At 35.8% G+C, this 22909-nt stretch overlaps 1 protein-coding gene across 5 annotated transcripts in view; it reads left to right on the forward strand.

Annotated features, from left to right (window-relative positions):
* STS (steroid sulfatase) overlaps positions 1-22909 on the forward strand; it is a 107097-nt gene that overhangs the window by 36584 nt on the left and 47604 nt on the right. For all 5 annotated transcript variants that reach the window (XM_059839715.1, XM_059839717.1, XM_059839714.1 and 2 more), the window contains one exon: positions 7376-7512. In XM_059839715.1, the coding sequence (XP_059695698.1) occupies positions 7376-7512 (137 nt within the window). The remainder of the gene's footprint in view (positions 1-7375; positions 7513-22909) is intronic.

The following is a 22909-nucleotide window of genomic DNA, read 5'->3' on the forward strand; positions in this document are numbered from 1 at the left end:
TTTAGAGCTGGCAAAATAATGTATATTCTAAGTCAGCATAGCTTTGTTGACCCAGCTAGAGGTAAGTGACTTTGCGTCATTTAGGCACTTGTCCCCAAATATCAGTGTAGTTTTCAGACAACACTGATGTTAAATTGAAGTCAAGGTTAATAGCACATATTCATAATTTGCAACAAACTTTGTTACAGGTGTGCTGCAATTACAGCAGTGAGAATTATAACCCAGACTCTATGTCAATGTTATATTAGAGAATATCCAAACATGTTAAAGTATTGAGAAGCAATTAGGGCATTTAGAGCAATCTTAACTGTGCCCTTTAATGGATGCACATGCAAAGTATATGACCATAAACCGTACTCCTGGGGATATGAGTAATTGGATTAATATTCACTGAACTGATCTGCCCCATGTGTTAGTGTGAGCAACAAATCCAATATTTGCTTTGACACACTAGTTCTGACATGATAGAGTTCATACCTGTTAACTCCAGAGCACCAGTAGACCATTGCTTTTATGATTAATCCACTGACTTTGGCCATTTGTAGGTGAATGGCCACCAAGAGGTATCCAGGCTGTGGAAGTGAAGGGCCACAAGGTTTTTGAAAGTCACAGTGCTTAACAGCATTCTTGTCAGTTTTTTCAGCCCTTTAGCCACATCTTTGAACACTGAACTTGTCACACGCTCTCCTTTTCTTTAGCTGACACATTAAGTAGCAAACTCAGTCATGTACACTGTTAACCCGAGTGCAAACAATCCTGAAGTTAAAGAATTCAAACTTCCACCTTTCCTGGTTCTGAATATATATTTCATCATCAGACTAAAAATCATCAGGTATCATGTGTCTTTTAGTTGGTTAAATAAGATTACAATAAATGTATGATGAAGCTCCAATCTTCACCAGCACTGATATTTCCTGTAAAGCTTTTTTATGCTACATTTATATGCAATGTGTATGACTATATATATATTTTCCCATGTTTTAGCTATAAAAGTTTATTTACCTATTGCCTTTATATCCTCTAGAAGTTCTTCAGGGTTTAGGTGATGGACTTCCAGACATTCTCTTTTCTAGCTGTTTCTCAGTAATTTTCAGTTTTGTGACTTGTATAAACTTCAGATTCTTCAGAAGGAATAGACAAAGGAGTAGTGGTGGGGTAGACCTTTATGTTAAGGAATGTTTTGATAATCCAAAGCTTAATGATGGTGGTGATAAGTTCAAGTATTTATGGGTAAGAATCAGGGGATAGGCCAACAAGATAGATACCAAGGTGGGAGTATGTCATGGACCATTCAGACAGGATGAAGAGGAAGACAAAATAGTCTGTAAGCAGCTGGGAGAAGTCTTGCAATTCCTGGCCTTTGTTCATGTGGGGGACTTCAGCTTATCAGAGCTGGAAATGCAGTGCAGTGGACAGGAAACTAAGTGGTTCTTGGAGTGTATGGAAGACAACTGCCTCACATAGCTGGTGAGTGAAATGACCTGGGGAGGGGCCCTGCTGGACCTGCTCTCTGTGAACAGGGAAAGACTGGTAGGTGCTGTGGTGGCTGGAGGCTTTTTGGGCACAGAGACCACAAAATGAGAGTTTGTGATTCCCAGAATAAGGAGAGAGGTCTTCCAGAACTACTACTTCAGACTGCTGGATGGCCAGTTTTGGTCTATGATTCTATATAATCATTAGAATTTGCATTTTTAAAGTCTTATAATGTCTTTGTAGTGTACAGCTTTGTGCTGTTGTGCTTACTTTGGTCTGGTTTTTGGAAAGGTGGTATTGTATTTTATCTTCCTTAGTCCAGTGTGTGCATATTACAATTTTTGTTTGTTCCTTAATAAACTGATAGAGAGCAAATACAAAATTCAATGCCCAAAAATGGCACTGGAGAAGAATGTATGCAATTAAAAGTGTCAGATCTGGTGTGTGAAAACAGGTAGTAGTTTAGTTGCTTACCCTAATTGTAAGTAGGCAGGTCAGCTCTGTGTATGTTAATTTAATTACTTTTTCCTGAGAGAAAGTGTGTTTACATGTCATAAACATAACAGAATGCTCTCTTGGTATTACAACGTATTTGAAAGTCAAATGGATGCTCCTTATTTCATGTTAAATTCAATGTGGTTGTCATTCATACATCTTCAGTGTGCCTTTCAATGACCAGCTGCACAGAAAATCCAATTTTGCAAAATGCCAGGGTCTGTTTTCTAGCATATCAGAAATTAACAATGCAAAAATACCACTCTGTGATACAGAATACCTCCCTGAGAAATTTCTATACCTGATCACAAGTAATAGTAATATTTTTTATAAGTCTAATGAAATCTAGTTTCTAGAAAACAGTATTTAAATACTAACATTATTATATTTAAAAGCTGTGGTGAAGGTGAATTTGAAGAATGATCTTGCCTAGTTTTGCCAGTCATAGATTGCATTAGCATATTGTTCAACATTTTATAACAGTTAATAAATTGTAAGCTTTTTCTTTATCTCTTCCATTTTAGTCCTTGAAACACTGGTGTAACACCTATTCAAATTTTTTGTTAGCTACTGTAGCAGATTTTGTTTTAGCTTTTCCATGTATCACTAGGTCTCAAGATGTGGCAGTTGTCATGTTGTACTGATGTTATAGTTCTCAAATCCAGTGTTTTTATGAATCCTACAAGAGTATTCCTTATAGTTTACAGGAAAATAAAAATTATAGAGAAGAATTTGTGTATCTCTGTATACACATAATGTATACGTGCACATATATTAAAAAATGTAATAACTTATAAGCTCTAGCAACTCTACTAGATCTTCATGCATTATCTCTCAGACTTCTGGTTATGCCTTTTGAACAAGAAGGTGACAGGAAGAAGGTGGGGGTTCATATAGAGCTTTACCAAATCTTTAGGTCATTTAAGAATTATTAGGGTCCTCACTAGTTGTGCAGTGATTGGCAGAGTGAATGGTGAATGGAACACTTCTAAAACAGAAGTAGATCTGTATACTGGACTCCAAAGCTTTGTGGATGAGAGAGTTCATTAATGAGTTTAATTTGTACTAGATGATAATTTTTTTTTTCTCCATGCTTACAAAATGTTCTTTAGGAGGGGGAGAAAAAAGGTTATATAGAAAGGAAATAAAAACAAATGTGAATTGTTTACCTTAAGTATTTGAAGGAAGCAATGAAGACATGAAATTGGAAAAGTAGAAGCATCTAATCTATTGGCATGGAAGAATTATTTAAAAAATGCCACCAGATATAGTGGTAAAAAAAATACCACTCAGATATAGTGTAAAAAATTCTGCTTTTAATATCCACTACAAAGTGTCAGATTTTCTATATAGTTCCATTTTTCCTCCTCTCTCTGTTGCGTTTTCAACACCTTTATGGTTCTTATAAGTTATCCCTCAGTAGTCTGGAGTTCTCTTTCTGATTTTGAAAAAAAATTAAAAATATGGCATCTGTGTTTGAAGGTGTGTATTTTAAAATACAGAAACGTTCATTCATAGATTCATTCAGACTAACAAGAATTTTAGCACTGTTAGCAGTCAGAACAAAATGAAATCCAGCATGTAGAACAGTCCTACTTTGGTACAACTAAGCCAAAATTTGGCTTTTCCTCCTGCGGGAACAAGAAGATTTAATCAAGTGCATTCATCCACTGGTATCAGAAAGAGCACTGTCTTACTGGTGGTCTAATCTGGAAGCAGAGGAGGCATCCATGGGGAATAAGCACTAATTAATTTATCCACTGGGGGGTTCTGAATAAAAACTTTTTTAATAAAAGGAAAATTACAGGAAAGGAAATATTATGTTTCTATCTGCTTGTGTTGACGCAGTGGTGATTCTCTTAGAGTACTGCATCTAGGTGTGAGCTGCTCAGCACAAGAAAGATGTGGACCTCTTACAGTGGGTCCAGAGGAGGATCAAGAAGATGATCAATGGGATGAAACTCCTTTCCTGTGAGGACAGGCTGAAAAAGCTGGGTTTTCAGCATGGAGAACAGAAGGCTCAAGGGAGACTTCACCGCAGCCTTCCAGTAACTTGAGGGGGCTTATAAAAGGAGGGAGAGGGAATTTTTATGAGGACAGGTAGTGACAGGTGATAGTTTTAAACTGAAAGGGTACAGGTTTAGATGAGGTGTTAAGAAGAAATTCATTACTCTGAAGGTGGTGAAGCACTGGAGCAGGTAGAGCAGTTGCAGATGCCCCATCCCTGGACGTGTTCAAAGATTACCTGCTGATCCCGCTGGTTTTGTTGAGGCCCAGGGTTCAGTTGGCTTTATGGGCTGCAAGCACATATTTTGCCAGCTAATATGGAGCTTCTTGTCAACCAACACCCCCAAGTCCTTCTCAGATTTGCTCCCAATCCATTCTTCATCCAGCTTGCATTTGTGCTTGCGATTGACATAACTCAGGTGCAGACCTTTGCACTTGGCTTTGTTGAACTTCATTAAATTTTCAAAAATCTCAAGCTTGTCCAGGCACCTCTGGGTGGTGTTCCCTCCCTTCAATGTGTCAACTGTGCCACTTAAGTGCACAGAAAAGCAAACAATTGCCCAAGAAGTTTTCAAAGCAGCAAGCATTTAGAGCAGATTTGCGGGAAAAAAGTAAAAGACTTGGGTTTGAAGCACAAAGTCAGATTAATTTTAATTGCTCTCTCACACACTTTAAAGCTGTTTTTTATAGCTCAAGCCTGAGCTGAATCCTTGAGTAATATAAAGACACTCACTGTAAAAAAGAAGAACCTGGTACTTTGCAATACAGACGAGTCACCAGCAATGTGATGCTTTCAGATGTTTTCAAGATCCATTAAAAACACCCTGAAGAATATCTTATGTCAGACATGTGTAATCTCTCTAGCTACTTGATAAATTGAAAAAACTGTATGATTCATGTGAGGATAAAAAAAATCTCAAATTTTTTGAAAAGGAGATTTTCTGTGTTTGGGCTGTGTAAAAGATAGTGGAAATACATTTTTAAAAGAGCTATTTTTTGAAGTGGTTCAGGAGTTAAGCTGTTATTGTCAAATTTCTCTCCTGCCTAGTAGCTGGTATTGTCATTCCATTTTCAAGGTCAGAGTAAAGGTATTTAGTCATGATTCTCCTCAAAGTGTTTTGGCAGGAGATAAATAGCTGCCTCTGATCTTTTTTAGGATATTAATAGGTGAGACACTTCTCCACCCGACAGCAAGCTGTCAATCAAAAGCTGTCAATTTTAGTTGGAAAAAAGAGAATGATGTAGTACCCTTCCATATCAATCATTGATTTGATGACTCTTCATAAAACTTAGATCTTTTCTGTGAGTTCAACAAACAAAACAAACTTGAATTATTACGTCTTGAAAATAACATTTATATTGGAAGCTATTGATACTTCTAGCAAAGCAAGTAGGCAATTATGAGAATGCAGTGTCGCTATGGTATTAGAACAAGGTAGTTTGCATGAAAACTAAATATAGCCTGCAGTGTTAAAGTACAAAATAATTTTTTGTGGTGTTTTACCCTAGAATTTGTATATTAATCTCAATTCAGTAAACTGTGTTTAAGGAAAAAGTCAACAATAATTCCAGGCATTAAAAAATTCAAGTTGTAAAACAAAAATCATCTGCCTTGCAGTAAAATTCTCTAGTGAAAGGTCAGTATTACATTTATGTATATATTAAATAAGTAAATTTTAAGTATATGTTTTTTTTACTTCAGTTGGTGATATTTTCAGCCTTTTTAATTGACTCAGGGATCTCTTGTTTTTTGTCTCAAAAATTGTGAAAAGTTCTCACATATATGACCTTTGAAATAGCAACAAACAGCTTCATGGAAAGTGTATATTTTATGAGAAACATGTCTTAAATGTTTTGGATCAGTACTTTATATTGATAAAGTAATACAGATTTTATGCACAAATTTTGTAAGAAAATTACAATTTTTTTTAATTCATCTTTTACATGGAGAATGTTTTTTTTTCCTCTGGGTTTCCTAAATAATGAAATTTTTTTTTTTATGAGGAAAGAATTCCCATCAGAAGCACACTTTTCAAGTGAGTAATATGGATAAAAATTTCCCATTCTGTGTTTATCTACTACTGTATATGCCAGTAGAAAAAAAGCTTTAATCATGCAACTTGTGAAAAAAACAGATCCAACCAAGGAAAGAGGAAAAGCTGATCATAAATATAGTAGATTAAACTTATTAATTTTCTTAAAGAGGAAAGCATTGATATCAGATTATTCTCATTTACTAAAAAACTTTGTTTTCAAGTTCTAAATGTTAGGATTTTTTTGTTAATTTTAAAGAAGTGGTTTTTATGAGCATGCCTGTATTGGGGCTCCCCTCTTTAAAGGGTGGATGAACCAACTGCTTGAGGAAATCCATGGCCTCCATTTGATGTTGATGTGAATCACAGATATTATCCACCACAGCTTGGTGGGGGAAAATATGATAAATAAAACTAAAAGTAGTCTGCAATTAGCCATGTGCTTTAAGGTGTGATCCAGACAAGTTTTGTGGGTAGTGCTTTTGTGGTTCAGCTGATATTTACAATATGCATAATGTACTGCAAGTGCTGTTAGAGCATATAGCAGTAAATTTGGCTAGTACGGCACAATTTTAAGTAAAGTACTATAAATAATGCATAAGGAGAAGTACTTATTTGAGCTGTGCTTTCACAGCCTGCTGGAATTGATCATAAATATCGTGTTGACAGATCACATGAACAGCAGAATTTACAGAGAGTCTATTTATTGCACTCTTTCTTTTGTATCTGTTTAGGAAATAGAAGACAATGGAGACTGTTCATTACTCTGAGAACAAAAAGTTTTATATTGGTATGACTTTGAGGTTATGTGGAGTCACATACATAAACACACAGAGCTTTAAAAGAAAAGAGGTTTGGTCTTATACCTTAGTCTGGAATAAAGACCCAGGTCCCCAACAACAGTTTAGTTGATCAGCTTCCACATGACTTTGTGAGAAAAGAAATTGTGTTTCACATGGATATGTAGTGCTGAGGGTATGTTTTTGAACAGAAATTGTATTCAGGTTTTTAAAAATATATGTGTGAAATACGGAGAGGTGTTTGTATTCAGAAACTGCTAGATTCCTGCCTTTGAACAACAAGTCCTTTTTCAATATATATCACAAATAATATTTAGATAGATTTTGTCATTTATTTTTGCTTTCAATTCAGTAAAAGAGTGGTATTTTTACTGGGTGTGTGTTTATTCAGAATTATCCTGTAATCAATTACATTATTCCTTTTCACCTTTTTTTTTGTTTTGGTGTTTGTTTTTTTGAGGGGGGGACAGGGAGCCTTTTTAAAAAAATTCTATTGAAGAAATATTTATTTGTAGAAAACATATTATAAAATACTCTAAGAGTTTGTTGTTTTGTTTTGTTTTCCAGGAAGACTGATACACCATTTCTACTTTTCCTGTCTTATCTTCATGTCCATACTGCTCTGTATGCTTCAGAAAATTTCAAAGGAAAGAGCAAGCATGGTTTATATGGTGATGCAGTGGAGGAAATGGACTGGAGTGTAGGTACGTTACATATGCTTCTAACAGCAGTGAAAGGAATTCATGATGACTTGTGTTCGTGTTCACCCAAGTGAGACCAGCAATTTGTGTCTATAGTATATCGGTCATACTTGTCCTTTTTACTTAGGGGAAAGAAACAATCATTTAGAAAGCACAATAATCTGAGCTTTTGCAATATCTACTTTATTGCCAAATTTATTGTGTCCTAAAAAAGCAATTCCCTTCTTTGACTGTGAAGGTGGTCTATGCAGCATGGACTTAGCAGAAACGTGGACATCTAACTGTGGACTTCTGAAGCTGAGTAGTTAAATCCAGTCCTCTGAGCTTCTGAGTGCATCTTGGGTATTCAAATGATCCTTATAAAACAATCTATTTTTTTTAAAAGTGACCATATGATATCAGAATTAAAATATTTTCAAATTATTTCAAATATGCAGTGTTGGTAAAACTAATTTGCTAATTATTTCAGTGACTTTTCTGAATTACTGAAATCACTAAGATGAGGTCTACTGCTGTTTATGAAGAATAGTCCAAAAAAATGAATTTCCCTTTCAGAGCCTTCCATTCTCTCTGAGGCTGGAGAGGAATTGGTCCTTAAATCTTTCAACAAGCTTCTTGTATGTCTAGATGTATAGAAGTGTTTCTCTGATTCCACAGATAATCACCTGTGAAAACAGGTAGCAGTTCATATTTGTAAATAATCATATGAAAAATAGCATAATAACAGTATTGTAGGCGCTAAAGATGACTTTATGGTCCTCCTTCTGTATATCCCAAGTTGATTCTCTTCTCAGTACAAGTCAATGCAAGTTGGCTTTCTTCAAGAAAGCTTTCTGACTAAATTGCTATAAACAGATATTTAGCTTTGGTGCATACATAAATTATGCCAGCATGAGCAGTTAAACATGTATTCTTTGCATATTTTACATCAAGAAGTCTAGTTGCACAAACAGTGGGCAAAAGGCAGCACAGCATACTTAGTGATTTGTAATGTACTTATTGCAGTATTTACAGGAATGGGGAGAACTGTTGTGGGAAACTGTAATGTTCTTAGGAAGGGTTTTCAAAGTAGGGGAAAACAGAACAATACTGTTTTGTAAAGAGAGAGCAGGTTTTGTTTTATTCCAGTTCTGTCAACCCTGAATCTTTACCATGTCTATCAGCGGCCACCAGCATTTGATCAGTTGGGTACTTGCATTAGATGAAAGACTGCATGTGTTATAATTCCTGTTTGCATCCACGTTGCAGAAATCCACTGGGCATTAGCTGGTTTTACTGTCTGTGTTTGATTTTCTTTTTTTGTTGTGCAATATTTACCTTATTCCAGCCTAATTGTTTTTTTGCTGCTGCCATTACATTTTGCTGTTTCCTTGCTGCCCCAGAGAGTGTCTCTAGGGTTTAAACAGCAAGTTGGAAAGCAGAGTAGCTGATATGCTGCTGTTTCAGGCTATTTACTGATGCAGAGGTGGTAACAGGTTGAAAACCACTGCTCTTTTCCAGAATGAACATAGACTTTTGGAGATGTGTCAAATAAACCAACTGTAGGACAGAAGCATGTTATTTAAAAAGCTTGGGTTAAATCAGAGATTCAAGTTTAATGGTGATAATATAGGAAATCAGAACAAATTTAGAGAAGATACACAAGATTCCTCAGGTATCATCCTTTTCTGCTCATTACAAGAGCATCAGGGAGAGCTAGCTTAATCAGGAAACAGATCCACAGATCCACAACTGTCATTTACTAGTATGAAAGTAACTTTTCTTTTTCAGTTGATTTCAGTTTTGGTTATGTTTTGTAAGATCTTCTTGATGAGAGATGGCATATTTGCTCCAGGATGTAGAAAATGTGTTTAGTTCCTCTGCTACTTTCTCCTCCATTATTAGCCTGATGGAAAAAAAAAAAAAAAAAAAAGTCATGGCTGTCATTTCCAAATGAATCTGGAAGAATAATATGCCTTTTATTTTTTTTTTTTTTTCAGTTGAAGGGAGTACTTATTTCCATTAACCTCCACTGAAAAGTCCAGTTTTAATGCATCAACTGTGTCAGAGAAAGTAGACTGATTCATTGTACTGCTGATGTCAGTAACCAGTATGTTCTTGGAAATGCCTCTGAAGATGCTACAGTAGAAAAAGATTTTAAAAATTGTCTAGAAAAGATGAAAAAGTGAATAGTGTCAGCTTTTCAGAAATGGAGGTTTTATCATTCATTTGACAGAAATTAGTATTTATGCATAGGTGAATGTAACTTGCAAAAGCAGTAAGAACAAGATAGCCCAGATATAACACTATGCTGCAAGACTTTCTAAGTAAAGACAACACAGCATATGAAGAAAACGTGAGTAGATTGAAAACTACGTTATAGAACAACATCTGAAATCTTCAACCTTGGTAGGAAAAATTCAGCAACTTTGAGTTCTAAAACAAATTTACAGTGTTTTCTGCTGACTAAATCATGTTGTAGAAGAACCTCATGGATGACTTAAAAAGAAAAGGAGTAGAAAAGGAGTAGAAGTTGCAAGTTGAAGTTCTACCAGGTACCAGTGATGACATAAAGATTGAACAGTGGAATGCAACTGAAATATTATTCCTCATTTGAGAGATCAGATGGAATCAGAAAGACTTTAGGTGCCATTTTCAAGAGAGAAACAAAAGCTTTTCTTGTAAGATGGAAAAGTCTACTCAAGACTCAAAATTCTAAATGCAAAACATTCCATTTTAATTTGTTTGTTTATTGAGAATCAATACCAAATTGGACAATTATTCCATTGTAACAGCAATCATCATGCTAGGAGGAGAAAGGCCCAAAAGATACATGAATAAAATACTTTGAATATTTCATGTTTTTGACTTGTTAAACCAATACTGAATATTATTATTGCAATCCACGTCAAAAATCCAAGATACAAAGCCTCTTGATAAGCTTTGGACTGTGTATGTCTATTGCTTTTTCATACTGATGTGTGTATAACAGAATTCAGTATTGAAAGCATTCACAGTTATAATGTCACTGCATGTGACATGCCTTGGAGAAGTATTCTCTGGCTAATAACATTAATTTTCTTTCAATGTAGGCTAAGCACCTTATTAATGCTGTTAATTATAATTCATATGAGAGCAGATGAAATAATCTTACAGTCTAAAAATGGAAAAAGAAATGATGAATGAATCAATGAATTCACTATCATCTTTTTCTTCCTTCCTCTATTCCCTTCTTTCATTCCTTCACTCCTGATTGAGTGTAGGAAGAAAAATGGATATGCTCAGAAATTGTTTTTGATGTAAATTGCATTACACTAATTAAATTCAAAACAGATCACTGCAAAGAGTTTTGGAGCCCCCTGTAGTCTTGCATGCAAGCTGTGTGAAGACACTAATCCAACACCACCTTTGCAAATGGCTGGTTATTATTTAGTTAGCAGCAGCAGAACTACATATCAGGTCTTCCTTTGCAGGATAATCCCAACTGAAAGGCTTAGATGTAAAAAAGTGTTAGAAATTGTAGTCTGTCACAGGCTAGGAAACTGTTAAGTGGGGGCATTGTCTGGATGTCTTTATTATTTGAATGTCCTGAAAGCTGAAAAACTTTAACTAGCTCTCTCCCATGACCTTTTGACCTGTCTTAGGATCAAGTTAATATTACAAGAAAATATTACAAGTCATCCAATATTCGAAGAAAGGGAAAGGAACAAAAGGGAAGGGAACAGAAAGGGAAAGGGAAAGGGAAAGGGAAAGGGAAAGGGAAAGGGAAAGGGAAAGGGAAAGGGAAAGGGAAAGGGAAAGGGAAAGGGAAAAGGGAAAAGGGAAAGGGAAAGGGAGGAATCCCAAAGCATCTTACATTTAACTTTATTCTAATATCTTAAAAGGTTTTATAGAATTTTATAGGAAGAGTATAGCTCAATGTGTTCCCAGTATCAGAGGAATAGAGAGCTACTGAACAGTCTCTTGCAAAGGGTTATAAGAAAGACTAGAGCATTTTTTAAGAGAAAAACCTGGGAGAGCTGGGACTGAAGCCCTATTCAGCCTGGAGAAGAGAGTGTCTTATTGATCTATATAAATACCTGAAGGAAGGGTGCAAAGAGAATGGGCCCATGCTCTGCTCATTTGTGCCCAGTGGCAAGAAGAAATGGTCACAAATTGAAACATGGGAGACTTCCTCTGAACATCAGGGAAATCTTTTTTACTCTGAGGATGATCACATGCTAACACAGGTTGCCATAGGGGTGGTGAAGTCTGGTGATGGTCCAGTGCTCCAAGTGGGCCTGTTTAAGCAGCAAACTTGGGCAAAGTAGGCTCCAGAGGTCCCTTCCAACATCAGTCATTCTGTGATTCTGTGAGATGCTGGAGAAAACAAAAAAAAATCTGTTCAATAAAGTCAAATCATATTTGAAACAAAATCAAATACAACATTTAAAGTCAGTGTAGAGGAACAAAGGAACTCTGAAGCAAACAGAAGCAAGACACTGTCATGATGCTCTCCTCTGCTGTTCTGTAGTGTGACCCCACCTGGAGCATCCAGGTCCAGAGGAAAGCCACAGAAATGATCAGAGGTCTGGAAACATTCTTCTTCTTTCTTCCAGAAAGGCTGGAAGAGCTGAGGTTCTTTAGCTTGGGGAACTGAGGTTGTTTAGCCTGAGAAGGGAAAGGTTCCAGGGTTATTGCTGCCTTTCAATATATAAAGGGGGCCTATAAAAAAGGTGGAGAGGGACTTGTTGCCAATGACTGTATAGACAAGACAAAGGGCAATGGTTTTAAACTGAAAGAGGGTAGGTTTAGGTTAACTATTAAAAAGTAATTATTTGTGATGAGGGCAGTGAGACACTGGACCAAGTTGTCCAGAGAAGCTGTGGGTCTCCCATCACTGGCAGTATTCAGTCAGGTTGGGCAGGGCTTGGAGCAATGTGGCAGGGAGATTGGGCTAGATGATCTTTGAAGGTCCCTTCCAATCCAAACCATTTTGTGATTCTCTATTACTATAGTGATTGACAAATTTTGAGGATGCTAATGACATTGTAAGTAGATTTTCCTTACAAGGAAGTAATATCCCATAACATTTTTTTAAGTAAAAGTAACTATGTAATTAAACCTTAGATATCTGAAGAAATTGAACCTCACATGAGGAATATTTATGACTTGCTGAAGCATTTGCAATACTCTGCAACACAACTCTCTGGGGTGATATGTAGCCTGTACTGAAATGCAGCAAGGCAGATGTAAATACTTTCTTCTCTGAGGAAGGACAGCTGGGGTGCAATCTAGTAAGACTTTCTGAAGGTCAGACCACTTTTCAACTTTTTTTATTCCACTGTTATCATTATTAAGAATTTTCTATAAATACATATCTTCACAAAGCACTTTTAAAGAGGAAAAGAAGGGCAGAAGCTCCACCAAGCCAGCTCCAGACTTTTGTGAAAAACATCAAATTTATTTATTCCCTAATGAGATTTTCTAGTGTTGTAAAAGAGATTATATCAGTAATATGTGCAGGATTAAGCTGTAACCCCTAATCTCTATACCACCCAATTGTGAGACGATGAAAACTAAATCCTTATATACCTTTTATCTGATGAATTTGTGCATGTTTAAATAGTTAATATGCTAACCATGTGAACTTTATCACATCCTCTACTTTTAATCTTTATTCTAGTCTGGAATGATGTAAATGAAAGGTCTAAGTGAAAACCATTCCAATTTAATATAAACTATTTTAATGACCCCTGTGGCATCTTTTTCTTTCTTTAGTAATAGATGTCACACCACTTCATTAGTAAATGAAAATAATGCTTTCAGAAAAAAAAACAAAAATTACTTTGGAAAATGTAATATATTTAGGAGACATAAAACTGAAATATGCTGAAAAGACTCATAGGAATTCTTGCTATGATGAAAGTAACATAGTCTAATGAATTCACAAAGCAAAGAGAAAAAAGAGTAATTTTTTTTCACTTTTTAGCGTCATTGTTTTAAACTTACAATCCTTTAAGCTCTTAAAGTTGACTTATTATTTTTAATTACAAAGTAATTAAAATTTAATTTTAATTTTTTTTTTCAAGCTATTCTGGCCTGAACTTACATTCCTAGAGGTTGGGTGTTTGGGATTTGGTGGGCTTTTTTAATGTTCTTTCCAATACTGAGCAATAACTATCTTCCTTCCTGTAAACAGCATAGTATTATTAAATTAATTCAGAAATCAATATTTCTTCTTCTACATAAAATTTTTAGTTGTTGTTATTTTGAATTCTCACATTTTTGTATCACTTTGCAGTGTTTATATACTTAGAACCTTTATTTAGAAACTTATTGTATAAGGGACAACCTAAAAATGTACCACAAATCTTCTGAGAATTCTGAATTGTACTAAAAATCAAAATAATTGTTATAATATGAGAAGAAAAAAAGGGATACATTCCTATTGCTTTGAGAAAAAAAATGAATGAGCTATCCTTATTTTTTTTTCCAAGAAAACATCCTGCACACCAAGATAAGCCTAATTTATCATGGCTTTTCACCGCATGTAGTCATTTGTTACAGTGCAACATTGATTAAAAAGATAAGCAAAGCAGAATGATGCCACATGATCAGAAGCAGCAGATAAGCACTGATCTTATCCAGCTACTGTGAATGTGACATAATGTTGGCTGAGCCTCAAAACTGAAAAATAGAATTAAAAATCTGGAGATGGATGCCTGATGCTAATAGTGCATTTCTTAACCTTGCTTTTCTGAATATATAATGGTGTATATCTCAAATCTATAAGGCTTAATATTAGACTGGTTTTCTTATCATAAAAGATGTTCAGCCAGCATGCTGAAGAAGAAGGTATTCAGCCAATACAGGTACTCTGTGACTAGGATAGAATTTTCCCACCCTGTCTTGCCATTCTGCTCTTATCCAAGCATTTAGAGACTGTTTCTTGAGCTAAGACAGTAGTTAAGCTCTTTAAGCACATATACTCTTTAGGTCACATCTGGGAAAATTGTCAGTGTGGGTGCAGATTAGAAACATGTGTGGTTCTGCCTTTTATGATATGGACTCGTTCCAGTTACAATCTGCTCTAAAACCCAAACCCATTTCATATGTCACTAAGCAGCAATGACTTTCAGTCACTACTGAATGGGACCAAATTTAAGAGGTGACTAGGTGGTGAAGGACTCCTGTTTCCACCATGATAAGCCTCCTGATCTACCTAATCCTCCTTAAGTATACCTTCTTTTTATATATCACATCTTTGTATACAGCAAAGCTCCTTCTCAGAACATTATTTACAAGATTACACGGCACATCTTAACTCACCTTTTCTGTAGCACTTTTTAATCAGTCATGTTCAAATAATGTCTTAGTACTTCATGATGGAAAAATTCAGTGTAATGTAGTTTGTGGTAATAGTGCTGTGTGGTTCAAAATTTGCTGCCAGCTACTTAAGGTTGAGGTTTTATTTGCATCTGATATTGCAGAAGTTAAATTGTCAGCGCAACGTGTGATAGGGCACTGTGCATTTTTCTTTACAAAAATGTAATAATGTAATGTTCAAAAATGTAAAGGCTTTCTGTTAATTACAAAGCTCTTAAAATTTGGTCTATTGCAAAAACAGTGACATGACATCTAATATTGTGCTAGATCAAAATGCTGTAATTGGTGAAAGAAAATTAGCATTACTCTTAGACAAGCTAATTTCCATTAGTAAGAGAAAGTTCAAAGCTTGTTTTGGATAAACTAGAAATAAGAGAGAATCCTGATGACTCCAAGCAATGAGGATAAATCCAGGCAAGGAGGATAGGAAGTTCTCTAATGAAATGTGCAACCAACCTTTTGTTTCACCTTTGCCTCTGAAGTTAAATTTTACATATAAACAGTATGGTTGGATTTTGCTCCTTGCTTGAGGTGGGGAGGGAAAACCATTATCAGAACACAGCAAGATTAAGAATAATTAAGAACACAGATTTAAGCCAAAACTGACCTGCAGAAATTCAAGTCAATATGGACAAAGGTCTTAGTATGAATATTCAGATAAAGGTTGCAATAAGGAAACAAAATGGGGCTAACTTTATTCAAATTGTAGATAATCTCCCAAAAAACAGTTTTAAGGAAGCTGCTAAAGGTTTTGCTCATTGAGGGCCTTTGCATAGAAACCTTTTTAGCACAGATACTGTGAAGCTTTTAAAAAAAAATTACATTAGCACTGTGTGCTAGAAAAACTCCACAGGCATCTCGGTTTGGAAAGACAGGTGTCTGCTAAGGAAGGCAGGAGCCTCCCCTGTAATGGAAAAATGCAAACACTCCCCACCCCTCCGAATTGCTATGAATTTTAAATTAAGGGGCTCTCAGGCAAAAATTATGGGAGCAGTAAATAACAGTTCTTTAATTGGGAAGAAAACAAAAGGATAAAATAAACAATGTAGTGCACTAGAACAACACTGACGGAGTCAGAACTCAGCCTGACACCCTGTTGGTCAGGGTGCTGGCAGCAGTCCAATTGGAAATGTGGCTGCAGTCCTCCTGAAGTGCCAGGTGTGGTTCTGCTGGAGCAGGGATCCTTTAGAAAGGTGCAGTCTTCCTCTGAAGATCCAGTGGAAAGGGCAGCTGCTGTTCCTCTGGGGAATCCAGTGGGGAAGCTGTGCTGGTATTCCAGAATCTCCAGATTATATCTGGGTAGCAATGCTTGGCTCCTCCCTCTGGATAGAGCATCTCACAATGGGAAGCTATAGTTCTTATCAGTCATGTTATCAGTCAGGCAATGACATTCAATAGCCTGTTATCAGCAGATGTCCCCTCCCGAGGGAGGAATGATTGTGGAAGAGATAAGGAAAACTGCCCACTTGAAAAAGACAGCTGCCATACAGATGGTAATAGAGTAATGATTACAGATGGTAAAAGATTACAGATGGTAATCTTGCCTTGCAATCTGGAACAACAGGGCTTTAGTAAGTCAGTCATCCAGAGCCAGGGATCAGGATGAGACTTTACTGGCTTTGGTGGAAGTGTTACTGTTGTTAGCCTTAACCTTCAGCCCTGAATTAGGAACATGATTTTTGCCATCCTTTTTCTTCAGTAGTTGGACTCTGAAAGCATATCTGTGTAGTTATTTATGGAGCTTGTAATCATGGTTTTATAAAGAATGTGACTGCTAGAGAAGGAGAAGGATCTTGCTGGTAGTAGTTGCATGTCTATGAAAGAAGACTTAACATGAAACTAAGGAACAAAGAAACTGAAAATGTCAAGGACTTCTAATCTGTGTGTTAAAATTTTCTCATCAATGCCTCTTCCTTGTACTTTCAGATAGTTTTGTTGTGGATTACCCAGTATTTTACCATAGCTGATACAGCACATAAATGCATACAAACATGCAGGAGGCATTGTAAGACTATGAAGTCAAGTACTCAAAGATAGAAAAAAAAATTCTTCCTATGCTTGTGTCTCATGGTACAGTTTTCTAACATATGTTTACATACCATTTCTTTTCCCATTGGAATCCTATCTCCTTATCCGAGTGCCTTCTTAATGAGCAGCTTCTCAACAGTGAGTATATGCCTCATTGTTAAATATGAGTTCTCATGTTTTATTTAACACATGCTATTGAAGTTCTGTTTTGAAGACTGATACTTTGACATGTCTCATCCCTTCTGTGTCAGTACTTTGCTACAGTGTATAACAGATTTGCAAATAAGCATTTTCACAAAGCTTTTGTGAGATAGGGGAATCTCATTAATCTGTTTCCCAGAAGAAAGACTGAGACACAGAAATGATGTTCAGTTTTAACTCCTGAGATATAACTTTGTTGCCAGTCACCTACTAATCCAGATCTTAATCTATAGTAAAGCATTAGGACTTTAATTCAGCTGGCATGGGATTTGGGAAGGGGGAAAGATAAGTAATTTTTTTCATGGTTTTGATCCATGTTGGAGGCTGGAAATGGTTTGAATGTGCACCTGGACTCAGGAACTCAGGTTTTCTTCTAGTATGTCTTCTTTAAAATACTACTTAAAAAAAAATAAGTAGTATTTTTTAAGGATAATTAAATATATTTTTCAATATATGAACTATAATGGTATGAACAGTTTCTGTGATGACTCAGGGAATGTCTTCCAGCCTTTTGCCATTTTTTTCATAGCTGGCTGCATATCAATTAGCTGTGGAAAAAAACCTAAAACTGATCATGTGCATTTCAGTTTCAGTGATGATATTGAGAATACTAGAGATTCTTTTAAAGTAATCCACCATGTTTTTTTGGAGAGAGATTTGAAGCTTTTTCATGCTTCTTTTGAAATGTATGTTAATTGTTTTGAAACTGTACTGCTAAAAAAAGTTATCTAATTCTGAGTGAAAGCAGTAATCATAAAATAAAGTTTATGTCAATATCAATTCTGTATTCATCATCAACAGACTGATTCCAATTAGTGAATTTCCATGCAGAAGTTCATACTATTGAAAATTCCAGGTTGTAATAAGCTCTTATTGATGAGGTTTATAGAACTGGGTTTTGACTCTGGCTGGTAGTCTTTCAATGGCACATTTTACTTAGTGCTAAAACAACCACACTATATAATAGGCTGGGTGATAATACTGCTAAAGATCATTATTTTTATAAAAACAGTTGCCTATATTGTATGAAAGAAAGCTTTTTATTGCTTTCTGTATAATAACAAAATATAATAATGAGATAAATAATGAATTTTTTTGGGCTAGGAAAAGCAGTAGAGAAATGATGCAGTGATTAGTGAAAGACAGGCTGGTAAACTGGTGATTTTGCTCTGGAGCTTTTCCCCTCACCACTTGATCGTAAAAAAAGGCATTTATATTTCAATTTAGGATACTGTTTAAGAAAAACCGAAAATGAATCTTTATTCTTTTTTTCTATAATTCTTTTTTAATACTGGTATTTATGGGGCAAGGGTTGTGTGTTTCACAGTGTACTCAGGTTATTTTTTACTAGTTTGAATGCTTTCTTTTTGTTTTTGCTTTCTTTTGACTTTGTATACACGCTTCTCTTTTTAAATCATTCTCTCTCCCTACCCATGAAACTTTCTTTATAACATTTCCTTATTAAGAGTACATTTTAGTAACCCTGAGAACACTGAACTGATTTTGTATTACAGTAGTAAGCTCAATATCCAAAGGAACACCTGACCCTTAAGGGCTGAGTTGCTTACTTGGGATGAGCAAAAAATGATAATCAAGTTCTTGCCTTAGACCAGCATAAAGTTATATTCTATAGCTTTAGTGGATCTTGCAGCCTTATGATTCCACAAGAGGGGAGGGAGGCAGAGCATCCTTCTCTCCTTTACCTCCTTTTTTTCTAACCAGCTTCCAGAGAAAATAGAAAGAAGGAGAAGGAGGAGAAGAAGAATCTCCCTTTTTCAGCAAATGTCCCTTTAGCAAACTACTGGATGGACTCATCTATAATGTCACACTTACATTAACTACAATTAAGTGTGACTAACTTAGGTCCTTCAGTTTACATGGTTTTATAGTACTGCTGCCATTTCACTGTTGTGAAGGTAAAGGATTTTGGTTCTTTAGTCACTTGTATCTCAGTGGTTGAGATAGTTGTGGGTTAGAAATCAAACTTACTTTCATTTCTTAATCATATTTGCATCGAAAAACAAAGCAGGAAACAAGAAATAATACAAATGTACCTGCATTTCAATCCTAAAGAAAAGAATGGCCTAGCCCAATAAATGCAGTATAAACTTTGTCTTCCCATTAATCCAAAGAAGATAACCTAATGCCAGATGTTTGAAAGAAGCTAATAGTTCAGGATGCCTCATTATTTCTAGTAAAGTCAAAGAAGATTCTAGTTGTGCTAATGTGAAAAGTAGAGCCAATATAGAGTATTTCAATGTATAGTATATCACTGTGTAAAAGGTGGCAAAGTGCTTCTAATCCAGAGTTCCATTGATTTTGACATCACAAAATCACAGAGCATACGTTAAGCAAGTAATAAATGAATACTTTTGTATTTATTTGTTTATAATTCCAACACTTATAATTTATCCTTTCCATTTGGCAGATTAAAAATTGGCCATGAGCCAACAGTGTGAATTTGCAGCCCAGAAAGCCAACCATGTCCTGGTCTGCATCTAAAGCAGCGTGGCCAGCAGGATGAGGGTGTTGAATCTGCCCCACTACTCTGCACTTGTTAGATACCACCTGGAGTGCTTCATCCAGCTCTGGGGTCCTCAGTACAGGAAAGATGTGGGCCTCTCAGGACTGGCCTTGAGGAGGTTGGTGAAGATGAGCAGAGGGCTGGAGGAGCTCTCCTGTGAAGACAGACTGAGAGAGCTGGGCTGAGAGAGAGCCCGGAGAAGAGAAAGCTCTAGGGAGAACATATAAAGGAAAATAAATTACAAGAAAGCCTGGAGAAATACTTGATACCAGTACCTGTAGTGATAGGACAAGGGAAAAAAGCTTTAAATGGCAAAATGGTAGATTTAGGTTGGACATTGGGATGAAATATTGGACAATGAGGATAGTAAGACACTGGAACAGGTTGCCTGGAAAAGTTGTGAATGCTGCATCATTGGAAGACTTCAAAGCCTGATTTTAAGTAACCTGATCTAGTGACAGATCTCCCTTCCTAAGTCAGGGAGGTTGCACTAGATGATCTTTGAAGGCCCCTTCCAAACCAACATCAGGACAGAGTGAGACACAATGTAGCCAGCACATCCTACAGAACAATGTTTGAACATCCAGCAGGGTGTTATGAGCAAAGTGCAGCTAGGATTGCTTTTCTACCAGCATTTTTTTAAGAGGCACAAAATTGGCAGTTGTCCATTAAAAAAAAAAAAAAAAAAAAGCCTAAAACCTTTCTACAGGACATATCCTAAATATTCTTGCCTATTTAGAGCTGAAGTAGTCAAGCTCCATATCCTCAGTTTCTCAGTCCAACTTTTGTGTGATTCTGCTGCAGTTTGCCAATCTTCTTGTGCAATAACCCCCAGGTGCTGCTCATAACAAAATAGATGGCCTAGTTAAAGAGAGGTTTGAGGACTTTCTTGGCAAAAAATACTAGACAATAATATCACATTTACCTCTAAGAATGTAAACTGATTTTTAATGAGACATTTAATTACTTCCCTGGTTATATATTAACTTTAGGAATTCATGGTAAAATAGTAGAAAAAAACTGTTTTAAATAGGAGGAACTGGTATATTAAATATATTATCAGGAAATTTATGCAAATACTCTATCCTACTGTTACCATATTTACTTATTGAATCTTGATAACAGTAGAGTCAGTTCCTGTGTAGAGCCGGCCATACTTTTCCAGTGCCTTCTGAAGCAGAAATCTATTTGCTGGATTGTACTTCTCTCTACATGTGATACTGAAACACCAGTGTGTTACAGACTATTAATGTGAAATGTGAAGATTCCAAACATTTCCTGTTCAGTGACATCTGTTTGTATACAAATTTGTAAATTTAATTTTATAGGTTCAGAAATTATTAGTTCATAAAAAATACTTTAATAGGGAGGAACTAACACTCTATCTGCCTGTCTATCCATAGGAATAGTGCTATTCCCATAAGTAACAAATGTGCTGCCTGGAGCATTCAAGTGGTTATTTGCCATCTGTTTTTTGGAGCATTTACCTTGTCAATAACTCCTCTCTTCCCCAAATAGTGTCTAATTACAGTTAGAATAATTTTTTCCATGTATCTATGTAAATATTTCAGCTGATCTGTGGTGTTTTTGTCAATGATCCTGCCTTATTTCACATTTAGCCTTCAGATTTATCCTAAAAAACACATCTCACTGTTATCCTTACATGCAAAGCAGAGCCCTTTCGGAATTCTGCCTTGCCTTCACACAGGAAAGATATATTGGTCCATTTTTGTAACTTCTCATTACAAACAAAATGGCACATAGTGTTCATAGTGTTAAACCTTTGCAAACTCAGACTAATTATTAATTTCACATGTAACATACTCATTTATTTATTATTATATGAGTGAAAATTAGAAAAAAGGCAAAGAAATGAGCCTAATGGTCTCAGGGCCCTCTCTGATCTCATGATTTCACCCTGTCTTAGGGGCATCAAACACATCTTGGTCTAAGCAGAGTCCTCAAGTATTTCCAAACCAATTTAAAACAAGAATGGCATATTTTTCTTTCCAGGCCTCAGGCCAGAAAAAGGCAAATTTTATTTTTCTTCCTCATAGGCATCTGCTGTGCTACTGGATACTACTCTGAAACGTCAACAAAAACTCTTTTTGAATGGGCTGTGAATATTTTTTCAAGAGCACTTAGATGAATTAAGAAATCAAAGTACCATTTCATGAGATAGTGAATAATCTTTTTGAGCTAGTAATCGATCATCAGTGAGGATGACCTGAAAAATGATTTGCCTTCCCTTCAGACAGGATCCTATGGAATTGAAGTCAGCATATATTTGTCATGTTTAACACACATACATATACCTGGGAAAAAGGTGCCATATCAGAATTTGTGGCTCTCAATGTATTTGTTTGTATTTTTTTTTCCTAAATTCTGAATGTCACCTAGAGAAGACAGAGTAGAGTCTACATCAATTAGTGGGGAAGTCCCTTGAGGCAATTTTCATAGTCAGGTTTGCTTTCTTATTGGTTGTAACAGTGTCTACACAGAGATTCATTATCAAGTAACATGTTTTGGAGATGGTGATTTCACAGTAGGCTTTCAGGGTCTAGTAGCACTTAGGCACAAAAGTTAAAGTAGGTAAATTAACAAGTGTGCATGGTGCTCCTTGTGTCAAGGAGAAAAAAAAAAGGTGTATTGGGAGTGAGTTAATGCACACCTACTTTCATGTTTGATTAGATTTACACAATTAAAGTCAGAAAACCAGGAAATAAAATTTATTGAGATTTCATGATGAATATAATTCAATCTTGATAAAACTCCTCTTAACTGTTTGGTATGTAATTTATAGCAAGTGTTTAAAACCTGCTTCAAAATTCAGCAAAGATTAAAAAATTTGGCTGCTGAAGGATGATAAATGTTTATGCTCTAATGTCAGCCAGTTTTTTACAGTTTGAATTTTGCTTAATAAAAATGAAAAAAACAGCTGGCAAATGCTTTGAAGTTTTTAGGAAAGTGCCAAGGATTTAAATGGGGGTTTAATTTTTTTTTTCCCTGCTTTACATTCTTCATAATTCTTCATACATTCTTCTGGCAAAATGTTTTCATTATGCATTTGGTTCTAGGACCATATACATATTCAGTTTAAACCTTAGTCTGATATTAGTAAATTTTTAAACCTTTGAAGACATAGGAAAGAGTTTCTTTTCTCACTCCCCATTTATCCAATCAATCACAATCAGCATATATTGGAATGGTCAAATACCTGAAGCCTTAAATTCACCTGACAGTCCAATTCAAAATTGAATAGTACCCCTCACTACAGTTTGCCATGGTCACACCTAAAGA

The sequence above is a fragment of the Haemorhous mexicanus genome, chromosome 2 (assembly GCF_027477595.1).
Source record: "Haemorhous mexicanus isolate bHaeMex1 chromosome 2, bHaeMex1.pri, whole genome shotgun sequence".
Lineage (NCBI taxonomy): Eukaryota > Metazoa > Chordata > Aves > Passeriformes > Fringillidae > Haemorhous > Haemorhous mexicanus.